Below are 13867 nucleotides of genomic sequence, written 5' to 3'. Positions count from 1 at the left end.
AAGTAAGAAAGACAAAAAAAAGGCAGGGAGAGAGGAGGAGTTGGCCGGTGATTGTGTGCAGCATGTGAGACATCTGCTGTTGAAACAATATAGGAGCTGAAAAAGCTGCTGAACTGGATCCAAGATCCACTTTCCCTTTTCAGCCTCAACCGTCTCAATCAGTGAGTAAAACTCTCAACTGCTCTCTGGGCAGAAAACAGCAGCCTCTGCAGGACAACACTTAACTACAGCAGCAAACACTCTCATACAACTGAATCTGACAACAGCTTAGTGTCTGTAAATTCAGCAGAAAACACAGAGGAGACTTTCCGAAATTGAAAACATCACATTAGTCATTTTCCCAAAATAGGAAAAAAAGACCCACTGCCTGCATAATGTGATATGTAGCACAAGCAGTCATGATGTTTCAAACTGCTAAAAAAAAAACCCCAAAATATTCAAAATCTTTATACCATGTTTGAAGAGTTTCACCTTACCTTACAGTCCTGAGCAAGTCAATCCTCTTGCCAGTGACCAGTGTGCCTAAATACTACACTAAGTACTTCATTTACAAACAGGCTCACGTCACAAGTAGAGGGAGGGTGTCCAAACACGCAGAGAGGGGGGGAGAGCAGCGGTGTGCAGTGAAACAGAAAGAGAACGAAGGAAAGGGGAAGAGAGAGCGGTAAAACAGTGAGGGATATTGTAAACAAAGACGGCAGAGCAGCTGAGAGGCCATGCAGGACAGACAGAGGGTGTGAGGGAGGGAGCTCAGCACAGGAAGTTGATAATAGCTGAGTTGTAATAGTGTCTCTGAGGAAAACTTTATGGGAACACATCCCAAACCTCTCCACTTGTTCCCTTCCCTCCTTCCCTTGCTGTAACTCTAGTGGTAATAATGATGAAGCTCATGAAAACATGGTAAGAGGAAATATGTCTGAATCAACACCTGACTTGGAAAAACTATGTAAAACTTTGAAAAGTAGATAAAAAGTCAGTTGTGTTTCCTGTACTTCAACTTTCAGGAATGATTAATTCCAGATTTATAGTTGTGTATAAAGCTTGCGGTGTAGCAACATACATCTCAACTCTTTAAAAATGTTTCTACAGCTGCTCACCATGATCACCATTCTTTGAATGAAAGCACATAAACACAATTACTGGCTCTGGTTCTATATATATATAAATGTGTATGAAAGAATGTACTCCCAACTACTTTTAGGGTATACAATTATGGTCCAATGTGCCCTGATAATGTACAACACATGTACATGTAATGAAATCTGATGCAGAACTATAAAGCCTTTCCTGAACAACCTACAGTAGAATTGTTTTACACCATGCCACAGACGTGCTGTATAATCCCAACTTAAATCCACACCTGCACATCTTGTAGTGTTGACATTGTTTAAACTGCTTATAAATTAACATAAACCTGTGTGAACGTCTAAAGTAGGCTGGGAAGTTTAGTTTCGTTAAGCTGCTCTGGAAGAATATATGTGAATTTAAAACTATGCAGACATACGTGTTTAATATTTACACTTCAGCTGATATTAGTGATGTTTGTTTAATTAACATATGTTGAAGTATCTGGGTTGCACCTGTCCAGCTGAAAAAGGCAATTCAATGTAACTTCATCACTTCAGCAAAGAATCAACTCTATTCACAAGACAGTCAATTACATTTTCATGCAGAAAGTTATTCTGAATTATTTTTTATCCCTGTTTCGGCATGAAATAAAGATAAGACAGAAAGAAAGAGGCATAAAAGCGTACAGAGGAACAGACGTAGAGGCTGCTGTAACACTGAGAGACAAAATAAGCCCTGAGTTCATCCTCACAGAGACATGCCAACCTCCTGCAGCAGAGAATAGCTGTTCTGTAGCACAGCAGCTAAATTCCTCTCCTCTCCCTCTGACCCTTCAGCTGACCCCGTCTGACCTCACTGTAACTGTCCCTCTACTGTGAAAACACTCGATGATGGTTTACCAGCGCATGTGAGTTGTTCCTTCGCTGCAAGAATGATTCAACTTAAAGGCTCCACAAGGTCTACGTAAACATCATGTTTACATTCGTTTTAAGAAATATATATATCTAAATATATATCTAAGAGATCTCCAGCCTCTACCGTGTTTTTACACACAGTGTATTTACGCTAGCACTAATAATTACGACATCTAAACCCTGGATAAAGCAATATATCAGCATTTTCCACTGTTATATAAACACTTTAATTGGATGAACTGATGAATCCGCCCTCTCTTTGAATAACTCTGACCTCAAAAGAAGAGCAAAAAGAAAAACACTGTGCACTATAAACATAAATATTCCCTGCTGAAAGAGGCCTTTCAACACAAAACAGCTGGTTCTTTTGGTTAGCATGTTAGCACACATCTGACTTCAGTTCTCAGAGAACATCGACCTCCCAAAACATCACAATGAATCAACTAATATAACTTGTGCATCACCAGGCAATCCATTCTGTCCTGAGTGCAAGTCAACACAACTTTTATTCACAGAGACATGAATACTGAACATATAGCACAGTTTCTAACCCAGATGTGTAATCTCCGAGCACAGTAAGAGTTTCACTCCAAAGTTAAAATGAACAACTTTATACACCTTTTGGATATTGACACAAAAATCTTGCACAGTATTAAACAAGATGCTTTTGTATAATAAGATAAAATAATGCAGTTGTTTGTTGTTGAAGTTCAGGGTTCAAATCATGGCATTCAAATGTGACAATATATTTATTAATTAGTTACAACAGCTGCAGAGTTAGCCACATTATTCTTATGGTGATGTTAAATTGTTGGTGTCTGACAGTGTTTTTATATCAGCACTATATTTAAACTGCAGGAGCTAACGACAGCATCACCAGCTGATTGGACGAGTTACTTCACAGCCTGATTCACAGCTTTTAAATTACAGATAATATGTTAATCATGGACATCGCAACAACTCTATCTATCACTTTTCTGTCATTTACACTTGACTGTCAAGAATCTGACATGAGGAGATAACCTAGATTGTTTATTTTGTTTATTTTGTTGGCCTTTTGTCACCAACTCACATAATGAATGTTACCTTCCTACAGCTTACAGAGTAAATGTCCTGGTAGCCGGTGAAAACAATGATCTTTAGCTACTTCTTCATGTGTTTTTAACAGGAATGAAAACCAAAGTAAGCTCAAAGATGGCAAAAACACATACAATCCACCATGTTGAAATGGAATCACATTCATTTTGACTGCTCAGTAAAAAGATCACGTCATGATACAGCTTGATATGATAGAATATAATGGTTTACAGTTGACATAACTGCGATTTGGATTTTGAACACTACACTGAGGAAAACAAACATTATCTTAAGACTAAAAATAAGATTTGAAGCACACAGTGTACTCACAGTTCCCCTCTGTAGCCAGTCTATGAGAGCTTGTGCTGTTTCTGTAGGTAACTGTGCTCTGAGGCTGTCTCTGTCTTCCTGGTTGGGTTGGAGCTCCAAAGCAAGTTTGAGGTCCTCAGCTATCTGAACGACCTGCAGCGGACCAGCGCTGACGGGAGAACCCAGGTCATACATGCTGTTAGAAAACTCCACCGCCGCTGCTTTCGAACCTGGAGAGAGCGTGGAGGAGGAAGAGAGACTTACTTATCACAGAATGATGATTATTTATACCGTTATACAAACCTGAAATGTGACTGCAATACAAAACTAAATCTATTTTACCAGCAAATTTGCAAAAAGCGCTAGAATGAAGCTGTGAACACTAGGAACAACTGAATCTAATCAGAGCCATGCATCCTCCCGGATATTTGCAAAATGTCCATGTGTCACCTGGATCATTTCCCTGGGACACACACACACATGTACTGTAAGGAACACACACACATCTGGATGCACTCAAATAATTGTGGCTCTGAAAAACAGCCACACAATAAAGAGCCTCCATACAGTATATGGAGTCCAAAATTAATAAACAGTACATAATGAAAACAACATTTGCTTGAGTTTCTTAACGCAGCTTATGTGCAGCAATGTGGGAAAGTACATGACCTACAATGGAAATATGACATGGCTATTTACCCAGGTATGAATATGTTTTATTTATTAGAAACATCTTAGTACAATGTGTGAGGATATGAAGAGTATTATCACAGCAGGACGGTAGGACAGACTTTTATCCTGTGCTCTCACTGCAGCAGTGAGTTACTGCACATGATGAAAACAAATACATTTAAGATATCTGAGGAGAAGTGAACATAAGCGTGCACAATATGAACATAGAAACAAACTGAACATGAACCCATTCATCTCTCCGTCCATCCATGCAGACTTTAGTGTATTTGGGCCAGAGCGCACAGAGGAAACCATTATGCACGCACTGTCAACTCCGTCTAGATACAAACTGCAACAACATCCCGCACAGGTCCAAAACAACTGGAGTAAGAACACAAGCTTTTTATTTGCTGTAAATCTGGCGTTCTGCTTCAGAGAGCTGTTGTACATTTATAAAATAATACTGCGATTGCTTTGAAATGTCTTCTATTCGCTTTGGCCAAATCAAACAGTTTAAACATGTTATTAGCTTTGGCTGAACTTCAGAATGCATTTTTGTATGGAACAAAGGATTTTGTTGATTTTTTTTAATGTCTGTTCAGACAGAAAACATAGCAAATTGTACCGTCTGTGCAAATGTTTTGGGAGCTTTTTTCTTTATTCAAGATGATGGTAGCATGATTTATTGATTTCACATTCAGATTTTGTTATTCTTTCCCTCAAACCCTGCCCTCGCACTCAAATAGCCTCTACTTGCACTTAGAGTTGCTCTGTTTCTGCTCAATCTGTATGCTTGCACTCAGATATATTGTTGCTTGCACACATTTCCTGCTCCAGCTTCAGGCCTCCTCCTCACACTCACGATGCTTCTGTGCACTCGTGAAACATCTACTCTCAGATTTCTGCTCTCAGATTTTTTGTGCAACAACCCTATCAAAATCCCCCAACCAATAGAATGCCAGGTATAGTGTCGACCAATGAAATGATACCTGCCTCCTTGCAGGTGTGTTTGCTTTACTTCTTAGAGCGTCCCGTTTGGGCAGTAACTGTTTAACCAAGTTCATCCGCTCCTGCCATCCAGGGCTTTATTAAATGTACGTCACTTGCTTTCTTTATGACTTTTGGACTAAAAGGACAGTTAACATATATACCAGCACCTGTACGTTTTCTTTTACTATAATAGCTACGTATAATAGTAGCTGGATAGCACATCGGCCTACCATCGGTGTGCTGGAGGAGAAAACAACATCACCTTCATGACTCAGGAGTGAGAGTCTAGCAGACCACCAAAGTGAAGGACCTCAAGTAAGTTTGTTATTTTAATGGTGATATTACTTCCTTCAAATTGAATTGATAAAGTCATATTTGAAGCACAATAATACATCCACTGATAATATGCTTGGCTTTCCAGTGTGAACACTGTTGCTAGGCAACCAACAACAACATGGACGCTGTGGTTTTTTTTCTTCTGTAATTTAGTGTTGAGGAAAATATTTTATTTATTCTAATCTCAGTTAATGCTACAGCGTGATTACTAGAGATTGAGATACACATTTAGCCTCTCATAATTTCTCTGGGTTTGACTGCTCTGCTAGTCATCAGGTCTGCAGTTAATAATATCTGTGAAAGCACACATCAATAATTTCTCATGTCTCTCCTTCCCCTCCTAACAACCAGATAAAGCTAGAGTAGTACCAGCACGGTAGACAATGGTGCATAAAAACGGTTCAATGTCAACTAAAGTGATTTGTCAGGGAATGGTTAGCAAAACAGGAGGTAATAATCATCCCAAACACAACTACCTGTAAGAACATGCAGAGCAGTCTGCATAACCCACATGTGCTTTTACACATTCTGCACAAAACTGTACAGCAACATATTGTAAATATTATATTGTGTATTTTATATACAATATATAATTTTTCTTATTTCTTATAATATCTTCTCATATATGTTAGTGAGAATTTTACTCTTTGTATTCTTTGTTTTTTACAGTACTTGCTTTTTCTCTTTTTTATTCTTCTCTTGCTATGTTCATTGTTATGCACCAAAACACCAAATCAAATTCCTTGTATGTGAAAACATACTTGGCAATAAACCTGATTCTGAGATGACTTATAGGAAATGTCATCTCTTGCTGATCTCAAGTTTAAACTCGGAGGGGCCACCATCAGTCATGAAAAATAAAAGAAAAAGCTAGAGAGAGAGAGAGAGAGAGAGAGAATGAGTAAACATTTTGACATTTATTCAATGTGAATGAACGCAATCTACATCCCTCATGGACTGAAAATTAATGTTTTGAAAAGATGACCGCAGAAGTTGTTCAAAAGACGTTCGTGGCTGCGATCGATAGAATATGTAAAGCCGAAATTTATGTCTGCAGATATCTATAATAGGTCACCGACAGACAGATGGAATATCGACTCAGTTTTGACAACAGAGGACTTCGCCTATTTACTAGGATCATACTTCAAGCCTAAACTATTTCAGCTGTCCTGCACTTACAGGCTTTCTGTCATATTTCCATAACCTGCATCTCACTTGGCCTCGTCCCACTTGACTCTCCCTGCTCTGCTCTGCTGTCCTCCTGAATGTAGTGAAAGCAACAATGTTGATAACCACAGAGGTGACTTGAATGTGAGCTATCAAGGTGCTATAATGCAAGTCTACCTACAGCCACTACTTGTACTTGCATTCTCCTGATAGGACGATTGATAATAACGAGGACAGCGTCACACTAGGCTTAATAGTTAGTTACCGTCAATGAAAATGCTTGGGTACACTTACACTAATCTTCCTTTTGAAACATTTCAATAGGCCTATGCGTTTTCAGCTTTGTTGCATTTTCTTTTATTTGGCACAGCCTAATGTCAGCTGAAATGAACACGAGATATCTGTGGCTTGTAATGGGCACTTTGGCTCTTTTCAGGGAGCCAGCTCTGCCAGCAAAACCTTGAATTAATAATGTAATTTTCACTAATATCTCTTCACAATCCAACTATCCCTTACTTTAGGCTAATATTTTGATTCCCACAATAAAGTTGGCTACTTTGCTTTTTGTTTTTATTTCTTTCTTGGTTCCCATGTCATTTGATATAAGATAATAACTGCTGTTCACCACTGTGATGTCTGCAATAGATATAAAGAGCCTTATAATTTTGGCCTACTGACTTCCTCGATATATTTCAGTTTTTTTGCAGGTCTTCATATCTTTTCTCCACTGCGGTGCTCTTTTCCACTGTGAACACACCACACACATATTGCCGAATATCAATCATTTCATTTCATCATATCATTTTGCTGTAGTGGTGCCACCTGCTTATAGTTTCCTTACTTTGTAATATCATATTTAACATATTGTGGTGATCACACTGTATCAGCAGCAAGCTTTACTGCCTTTGCTTGCTGCCATGCTGCCTGCGCTGCACCTCAACTTCAGAGGCATCCGCAGTCATTTTCTGGGAAGAGGGCCAGCCATGTTTTGTTTTCCTCTGCTTGCTTGTGATACTTTTCAACAAATAATGATGTCCTATTCTATATTGAAGTTGTTTAAAAAGCTTTATTTTTTGATGTCCGCTCCGTTTCAAGGGTGATTAAAAAGTGAGTTAAATGTTGGGAGAGACCTTTGCTGTCACTGCTCTGCCTGCAAGCAGTAAATGGCAGCACTATTTCAATCACAACAACATTAACCAGTGGAGTGCTTTCACTTGTATTCCCACAAGATACTTAACCAGAAAGAAAAAAACAACAACTCTTGATCATGGAATACAATATGAGCAACATATCTAAATTCTGTTGATAAGTGGCCCTAATTTCCTGATTGGCTGATATTATCGCTAATGGGGTTTTTAATGCATTTCTATTTGTGGTCACTCAGAGTCGAAATGGCAAACTCAGAGCACTCGATGAGGTCAGTGGGTTTTGGCAAAGAGCAGCAACTAGCTGAGCCTTGGAAGTGACAACGGTACCTATAAACTGTCACTTGTCCACTTCTGCTATATGTGAGAATGTGGTATGTTGATGCTGAGGGTGAGATGACACAATGCTTTGATAAAGGAGAGCAGGGACTCTGGCTAAAAATGTTCCTGTGGTAGAAATGGCACGAGAGGTAGATCTTATTAGTCCTTTTTTGAACATGATATTAATATTAGATTGTCAGAATAGACAGAAATGGGAGACTGCCTGCCCCCTTGTGGCTGAAAGCTCTTTTTAAAAAGGACTGAAAACAACACAAATAGATAAAAAGTTGTACATTTTGTTAACTTTTTACCTCCATAGGGCTCAACAGGATTCATTGTTATACTAAATCTATTAACTCTGGTATATTTACTTACTACTTTGAGTTATACTATGTATCATTTACACAAAACTTTCTAAATCTGAGGAATTCACAATAACCTGAAGTCCACTCTGTCTGTCTCTCTGGTCCTCTGTAATTGGAGAGTTACCTTTGCTTTTTGTTTGCCAACATAATACTGCTGCACCACATTAAACATTTACCCTACTGTTAGTTAAACCTTGTTGGCCAAGGCTGCGCTGGTTGCAGCAAACAAGACCCCAGTTTACCACTTATTAACCTGCTGTTGTCAGAAAAGGTCAAACTGGTTCCACTCACACACACAGCATCTCACTCAAAGCTCTGCCTCCAGCGTAGGGAACGTCTCATAATTAAGACCAAATTTCCCACAAAACCCTGTTACTTCTTGTCACAAAGATGACTACGGCTTGGTAGCTCTTACCTGCGATGATGTCATCCATCTGCTCCAGAGCTGCCTCCAGCATGTGACTGGCCTCCGTTTCCATGGTGACGGCGGGAAGCATCAGATCTCAGGTTTTCTGATGTTCTGCACAAAAGGGAAAAAGAGAGCAAAGTTCATTACAAATTTACTATATTGTAATTTTACATACAATATAGTGAGCAAAGAATCCTGATACTTAAAACAGAGACATTTACACCACAGAGAGCCCACAAAACATCTGGAAAGCATGAGAATGGTTTGAATTATAAATCTAACTTTTTTTAAGACTAAGCTGGACTCTGTGCACACTCCTGTCCTGCATGGAGAAGTGGATACTCTGACCAACTGTAACACACGGAGGATAATGCATCTTATTTGTTTACTTTCATCAGGCTTTCAGAATCTAATACTCAGAAACAAAAGACACAGAGACATGAATAAGTCTCTAGAATGAAGTCTTTCCTTTTATTCTTGTAGTTTTGCAAGAGATAATAGCTTTGTTTGTCCGTCCCATTAACACACATACAGTATATATGTAACATTCTCTGCAGCTGGAAAAAATGCCCATTATTAGATTGTGCATCAAGTCTAAACAAGAGTTATATTCTACTGATGTTTCTACTGGTCACCCAGAGATCCAAAAGGTTCAGAGATTTCCAAACTTTCCTTTACACAACAAATACGTTGTTTTTTTTGCAAAGTTTTCAGGATTTTCTCACTGATACTGTATATCACAGTGTTTATGTTTTTTATAAATATGCATATAACCCATATATGCACACTTGTCTTTGAAGACCACCACTGCAGGCGAGCATAAAGTGTACATATAACCAGGGGCAATTACACACACAGCCTCACCAAACAACAGCGCACACATTTTTTTTATTCCTCAAAGCAGGATTGACTTTCCGTCCATCATTGTTGCCTCTAGCTGCCCCTCCGCCTCCTGCCATCCTTGTTTCCTGCTTTCCACCCCGCCCATCCTCTCTCCTGTCATCCCTTCTTTGCCTGGCACTCATCCTTTTTCTGTCATCTCTCCTTCAAGGCTCTCATCCCTCTGTCATGCTGTCATGCCGACTTACAGATAAACAGGCATCAACATGTGAAAATCATGGGGAAGGACGGTGATGTAATCTGCTGACGCCTTGGGAGCAAAAAAAAAAAAAAAAAAAACAACCCCTACTGAGCAGCCTAATGCTCCTCTACATTAGCACCAACTTTCACAGCTACAACCCACCGTGACGGCTGACAGTAACAATCTGCATAAAACAGTTGATGAAACTACAGTAACATGCTGTCATTACCACTGTAGCACCATTTTTCAGTCAAAGCGTGCGTCTGCTCCCATGATGCACGTGTGTGTACAGATGTAGATGTGTGTTTGAGAAGTACCAAGTAAATTATAATAACATTAACGGGAACATATTAGTCTTACTGAGACAAAGGGTGATGGCACCATTCAGACACTACGACAGTGACTCTGTTCAACAGCATTGTGACTGTTGACCTCAACAGGACACTAACGCCTTTGTGTGTGTGTGTGTGTGTGTGTGTTTGAGACAGTGTGTGTAAGCAAGAAAATTGTGTGTTTTACATGATTCTGTGCGTTCCTTTGTGAGACAGCATGTACGAGAAGGTGCTGATGTAGAGATTACCGTCATGTTCCAGCAGAGCTGACAAGACAAACTACTAATAGCAACAATCCTGCCTACTGTCTCCCATGTTGCACAATCTGTGCAACTATCGTGCGTGTGGAAAACAGTTGTGTGTATGTTTGAAGGAAAGACTGTGAGAGCGAGAAGAGGGCGAATTGTGAGGGTGTGTCTGTGCGTGGGAGCTTCTCTGTATCTCCTCGTGATTTTGCATTACTCATTTCTACTGAAAAGCCTAATGAATGGAACTGTTTCATAACTCAATCATGAGGCAAAATGTTGATAATATTCTCTTAATTGTTTTTATGCTTTTTTTTTTTTTTATCTATGTCATATTTTATCTGAGAATAACATTTTGCAACACAGACATGAAAAGCTGAGCTTGTTCTGTCTTTTGCCTAACGATGCCCTGTGGAGTTCTAGCCACTAGTTGTGCTGTGGAGCAGTGTGGTTTTTTTAATCCCTGTTTTGTTGGTATCTCAACAGACTAAAAGACACACTTGGATGATATGAAACATATTTCTGGCGATGCGATATCACACTATTCCACTGACTGACAGATTGTGGTGTGCTGTGACACTGCAGCAACAAAGCTAAGGAAGAAGAAGAGTACTATTAAGTAAACACAGATAGCAAAAATGGAGGTTCAAAAATTCCAAAAATCGGCTCTGCAGATGTTTTAAGAGAAAGGTAATGATAAAGCACATTTATTAGGCCTCACAAATTCATACAAATTTTGGTGAGGGACAATGAATACAAAGATAACTTTGTTTTTTTTTACAAAAAAACTCCGTAGGGTACCTTTAAGAGAAATGTTTATATTGATTTTGCAGTTTGCATAACTGAGTGAAATGCAAAATATATACTTGAGAGTTTATTTAAGATGATGTTAACAACTATTACAGTATATGTTGCTATAGTTTAAGGATTAAAGAGCAATTAAGATGTGAAAACTACAGCAGTTCACCAGTGCCTCCTGTTGTGCATTATACTCCAAATACAAGCAATTACACACAAAATAAACCATTACCTTGTTTTCATTGTATTCAGACAGTGTTTATCAAGAATCCCTGTTAAAGTGAAAGGCAGGATTATCTCACACTGTCTGTACTTCTTGATTTCTCATTCATGTCTTGGTTGATGTAGAAACAGACACACCTTTTTCCCAGGAAGGGAGATGCACTCTAGAAAAACGAGTTAGTCAAACATGAGAAACTGTGGCCTGTTTCTTACAGCTACACCCGTCTCAGTGCTGACAGCTCTCACTCCTCAGTCAAAAGAAAAGCTGGCCCAATCTGTCTGTTGTCTTAACAATAGACAGCTTCACTGACAGTAAAAAAGTGTTAACAGGTGCTGATATGGCCAATCAGATATTGTGATATCAACAGCTACTTTGGATATTTATAAGAATTGTTTGGATTACTGTTTCTGTTTTTGCAGCAGACGTGAAAAACGTTTCTTTAAAAGTACTGGCAGGCAACTACAAATCTGACTATCAGCTTTGCTAATCAACATTGACAATTAACTACTTTTACACAAGAAGCGAGAATTTTAAAAATCTGAAGCTTCAATTTGAAACCAAAAGGATTTGCAACTCACTCCACCCTACTTGATGACAGGTCAACCATATTTCCTGTTTGACAGGGAGTTTACTGACAAACAACGATAGGTCAGCACCTTTTTACACAGTGACACACACACACACACACACACACACACACACAGACACCCTATACAAACACCTGCTGCCCTCCTGCCCCCTGCTGTGAGAGGGATAAGCTATTAACTAAAGAACCTCAAATCCAGCACCCTGCAGTCCAAGCACATTTCGTTTCAGAAAGCATCACGGCTGCCATTGCTGGGAGGCTGCATGTAAGAATGCAGGAAACAGCAGGTTTCAGAACAATGTCTTCCACTCAGACACACAAAAAAAATAAACACTGCTAGTGCTTCAACTTTTAGACACCAAAAGACAATAAACTGTTTTAGATGCTGGATTTAAAATCGGTTGCCTTCCTGCCTGTTCATTTTATGTTGAGAGTCAAAAATATCATGTAAAGATGTTGGAATGGTTCCAACACAACCAATATTTCAACACACTTATCCAGCCTTATTCTTCCTGTGATAAAAACCAAACATCTGCCACTGTTGCCTGTATGCAAACAATCATATCAAGAGATATTTTCCATGTACTGCACCTGTGTGTGAGAATACAAAACAAAGCACCGTGTCAGCTGCTTTGCTTCAATATCGCTCCTCCTATCACCTCCAGCCTCAGTTCAACTCAGCCGAACAGAGAGGTCTTTCTGAGAGGGAGACAGCGTGGGAGAGACGGGGAGGAAAGAGGAGGAAGAGTGTAGCGAGTGTGTGTGTGTGTGTGTGTGTGTGTGTGTTTATGTGCTTAACTGCCCACAGCGGATAGCAAGTTTCCATCCAGAAGCTGTGGCTATCTCACTGTCAGGTAGCCAAGTGGCTGTGTGGCTATCAGCTTCATGATTAGCACCATCAGGACCATCACAAGGCCTCAGTACATGCCTGTCCTCCAGCACTGCTCTTCATTTCTGCTCCACAATGCTCCTACTGCTCAGCACACTAACAAGCTGAGAAACTTTTAGAAATGTCTGGGGGTATAAAGCAATATACATGAGCAATTTAGTAAACAACATTTCTTTTCATGACACATTTTTACTGCACAACCTGCTGTTATCCTTATTGATTTGCCAGTTTCTATCTCTGCTGAGGCCAGCCACGACCTGCACCGTCAAAATAAAAGTGACTAAGGACATAAGAAGACACACAGGAGCAATAATGAGGTAAAATGAAATAATATACTGTAATACATTTCAGCATAATGCTGACGAGACAATTTTGCTATGATCTTTCTGTACAAATAAGCCTTGGCCTGATCAGTTCTTGTCTCTAACCAGGATTTTAAAAAATATGAGTTAAATATACTGATTTTGTCAGCTCAAGAAAAAGATAAGTGATTAAATAAGTTATGAAAAATCCCTGGGAGATTTCTCCTAAACTTTTTGACAAGATTGTTTTTGTAAACAGATAACAGTCAACGTAATAACTGCAGGAGGAACCTGAGAGAAACTGAAAGGTAAAGTTGAGTGAAAAATAACCAAGCGTTGCATTATTGCTCTTTTGTCTTGTGTTGTGTTGCTGAGCAGAGAGCTCCGCTAATGTCACTTTGTAAGGCATCTTTTAAACTGTGTGTCTCTCTCTCTCTCGCCATGTTTCTCTCTCCCTCTGTGTGTGTCCACTGAAACAGTGCAGCACATTTTACACCAGCTTTTCCCACATGTTAAATTCCAGACGCAGTTTCCACGGCTGCAGCGGTCAGTCTGCGGTGATAAATCAGGTGCAGCGGATATTTGTATGAATTTCCATTCCTTCCTCCCATATATTACTCATCTAAACAGGAACACAT

At 39.4% G+C, this 13867-nt stretch overlaps 1 protein-coding gene across 6 annotated transcripts in view; it reads right to left on the bottom strand.

The window, feature by feature from the left end:
• The window catches only part of ppfibp2b (PPFIA binding protein 2b), an 84674-nt gene that overhangs the window by 55097 nt on the left and 15710 nt on the right, over nucleotides 1-13867 (bottom strand). For all 6 annotated transcript variants that reach the window (XM_042411221.1, XM_042411215.1, XM_042411216.1 and 3 more), the window contains exons 2-3: nucleotides 8780-8884; nucleotides 3390-3598 (exon numbers count right to left, since the gene is read on the bottom strand). In XM_042411221.1, coding sequence (XP_042267155.1) covers nucleotides 3390-3598; nucleotides 8780-8861 — 291 coding nt within the window. In that variant the 5' untranslated portion in view covers nucleotides 8862-8884. The remainder of the gene's footprint in view (nucleotides 1-3389; nucleotides 3599-8779; nucleotides 8885-13867) is intronic.

The sequence above is a fragment of the Thunnus maccoyii genome, chromosome 5 (genome assembly GCF_910596095.1).
Source record: "Thunnus maccoyii chromosome 5, fThuMac1.1, whole genome shotgun sequence".
NCBI classification, from domain to species: domain Eukaryota; kingdom Metazoa; phylum Chordata; class Actinopteri; order Scombriformes; family Scombridae; genus Thunnus; species Thunnus maccoyii.
This window is presented reverse-complemented; position numbering and strand designations above follow the sequence as displayed.